Source organism: Humulus lupulus, chromosome 2 (genome assembly GCF_963169125.1).
Source record: "Humulus lupulus chromosome 2, drHumLupu1.1, whole genome shotgun sequence".
Taxonomy (NCBI): Eukaryota; Viridiplantae; Streptophyta; class Magnoliopsida; order Rosales; family Cannabaceae; genus Humulus; species Humulus lupulus.
This window is the reverse complement of record NC_084794.1, coordinates 41,847,793-41,850,742: the sequence shown is the minus strand read 5'-3', so window position 1 is coordinate 41,850,742 and position 2,950 is coordinate 41,847,793. Positions and strand designations below refer to the sequence as shown.

At 38.3% G+C, this 2,950-nt stretch overlaps 1 protein-coding gene across 1 annotated transcript; it reads left to right on the top strand.

Moving 5' to 3' along the window:
• The first annotated feature begins 456 nt into the window (after window positions 1-456).
• On the top strand, window positions 457-2,197 carry LOC133815991 (uncharacterized). Its single transcript, XM_062248731.1, has 2 exons — window positions 457-1,104; window positions 1,966-2,197. Exons 1-2 carry the CDS (start codon window positions 576-578, stop codon window positions 2,046-2,048), a joined length of 612 nt encoding a protein of 203 aa, XP_062104715.1. The 5' UTR covers window positions 457-575; the 3' UTR covers window positions 2,049-2,197.
• The last annotated feature ends 753 nt before the right edge of the window (window positions 2,198-2,950 follow it).

Genomic DNA, 2,950 nt, shown 5'->3' with positions numbered 1-2,950 from the left:
TTTTTGTAAATGGTTTTCTACGGAAATATACCAATTGGCATTGGCATGGAGAGGATGAAATAATACCAATGAGAGCTCGGATAGATCAAAATGATGAAGATGAAATGATGGATGTTCTCACTGATCTTATGCAAAATGACAATGACGAACAAGCGGAGAATGAGCGCGATCAAGAGATACCTACAACTGACTACAGGAGTGGGCAACATTATAACGATTTGTTTGCTGAGATCGAGGCTCCATTATTCCCCGGGTGTCAAAATTACACTTCATTGAATTTCCTAGTGAAGTTAATGCATTTCAAAGTGTTGGGAAAAATTCCCAACAAAATATTTGATGGAATGCTGGAGTTGTTACATGATGCATTTCCAGCCCCAAATAAGCTTCCAAAATCGCACTATGCAGCGAAAAGGTTGTTGCGCAAACTTGGATTGGGCTACGAGTCAATCCATGTCTGCAAGCATGATTGCGCACTGTTTTGGAAAGAACATGCTGGAAAAAGCAAATGTCCTGTTTGTGGAGAGGATCGATGGGTGGACAAGAACACCAAGGGAAAGAAAGTGCCTCATAAAGTGATGCGTTATTTTCCTTTAACCCCTAGGTTAATGCGAAAATATGCATCGAGGCACATTGCTCAACATATGAGATGGCATCACGAGCAACGTATAAAAGAAGATGGTGTATTGCGTCATCCTGCTGATGGGAAAGCTTGGAAGGACTTTGACCGAAATAATCCAACATTTGCAATGGAACCCAGGAATGTGCGGCTTGGATTGGCTGCAGATGGATTCAATCCCTTTGGTAATATGAGTCTGTCTTATAGTATGTGGCCAGTAGTGTTGACGACATATAACTTGCCACCATGGTTGTGCATGAGAGAAACTAATTTCATGTTGAGTTTATTAATTCTGGGACCTCATTCGCCAGGAAAAGATTTTGATGTTTTCTTAAGACCATTGATTGATGAGTTAAAAGAATTATGGGTGACTGGTGTACAGACTCGAGATGCAGTCGATGGCAGTTTCTTCACTCTTCGGGCAGCTTTGATGTGGACTATAAACGATTACCCAGCAAGGAGTAGCCTTTCTGGATGGACTGCTCAAGGTTATCATGCTTGCTCTACTTGCAATGTGGCAACACCATCTATTCATTTACAAAAGAAGGTTGCTTTTTATGGTCATAGACATTTTTTACCAATCAAACATGCCATTAGAAGGGACAAGAAGACATATGGTGTCGTTGAAAAGAGATTACTACCACAGCCATTAACCATGCAAGAAATGTTTACACAAATGAGTTTTATACCTGATTCTCTTCCTGGTAAGCATGTCAGTTATGGCGGCCAAAAAAGAAAGTGTACAAAAGAGCAAGTTGGTTGGCAGAAAAAAAGTATATTTTTTGAGCTCCCATATTGGGCCAACATAATGTTGCGACACAATCTAGATGTTATGCATGTTGAGAAAAATGTGTGTGACAGTTTAGTAGGCACAATAGTTGGGCTGGAGAATAAGACCAAAGACACAGTTAGTGCCAGAGTAGACTTGGAGAAGATGAAGATGAGACCAAAGTTACAGCTGAGGAAGTTGAATGGTCGGATACAAAAGCCTGCGGCCAAATTCACTTTCACTGTTGAAGATCGCCAAAAGTTTTGTCGATTTCTTAAATCAGTGAAGTTTCCAGATGGTTTTGGATCTAACCTAAGGAAAAATGTGATCTAACAATAAATAATTTTATATTGTCATTTTTAACTGATAAATGTAATTTTAATATCGATTAATTTGACAGATATGGCTGATGTTATTGCTCAATCTCACGGGGGTGATGGTGGAGGATGCGATCCTCCACGTGGACCGGCAGATATCCCAGCTGATTGTGAACGAGGTAATATTTTACACATTGATATACTCCTGAAAATTTAACAATTAATCCATATTAATTTTAAAATATTGAATTTGCATACAATAGCGCCTCCAAGTAAACGTGGACGCCATAAGGGATTGAACACGCGGGAAAAGAGGGAACAGTTGGGGCGTCCTCTCCCTCTCTAGTGGGATGTGCGGGGGAGAACATATAAAGAGATCGGAGAGTACAGCTCAAATTTCTCAAGAGAGCTCGGATTACTTGTTCGACAGTACACAGATCTGGACTGTCCTCAATGGTCAAAAGTACCAAATGCCTCGAAAGAAAGAATACTTGCACATTTGGAAGTAAGTAGTTTATGTATTTTTATGTTAATTCTCATTTTATGTTATATATGATATTTACTAATAAATGTTTGTAAATTAGGATGATTTGTTTGATATTGGGCGTACTAGATATGGAGAAGGGCATATGCCTGGGATCTTGAGAGGCATTGATACTTTGTGTGCTAAAAAGTATTCTGACTGGAAGTACGATATTAAAGAGCACTTAACCATTAATGGGCCACAAAATCGTTATGGTGGTTGCACGGATACGCAGTGGCAAAAAGCAATTGATTTTTTCCGTCGCCCAGAAATTACGGTATTAATTTCTTGCTAAACTTAACTATCTTAATTAAATATATTACTAACGATAACTTTTTGCAGAAACGTTCTATGGTCAACAAGGAAAATAGAAAGAAACTGAAAGAGCTTAGCTATGGAGGTTCTCAGTCAATCCCAGCCTTACGCTATAAAAAGGTTAGTTAATTAATTATTTTTTAGTTTATTTTTCTTATTTATGTTTAATTATTAATTTTATAAAAATATATGTACGTGACAGCGCAATTTAGAGACTGGGCAACTTGAGTCCATCCCGGATAGCTGGATGGATACTCACCATAAATCAGGCACAGGGTGGGTGACAGAGACAGCAAAAAATACTTGGGTACGTTAAGTTTTTTTAAACATTTTTCAAAATTTTAATTGTTTCAAAATTTTAATTACATTATACATTGTATCATAGGAGGAATTGCGTGCATACCGCGACA

Bases quoted from the DNA above. Each gene is read 5' to 3' on its own strand.
- LOC133815991 (XM_062248731.1), top strand. From the start codon at position 576: ATGCGTTATTTTCCTTTAACCCCTAGGTTAATGCGAAAATATGCATCG. The intron at 1,105-1,965 runs GTTATCATGCTT...TGCATACAATAG, and splicing joins TTCTGGATGGACTGCTCAAG to CGCCTCCAAGTAAACGTGGA.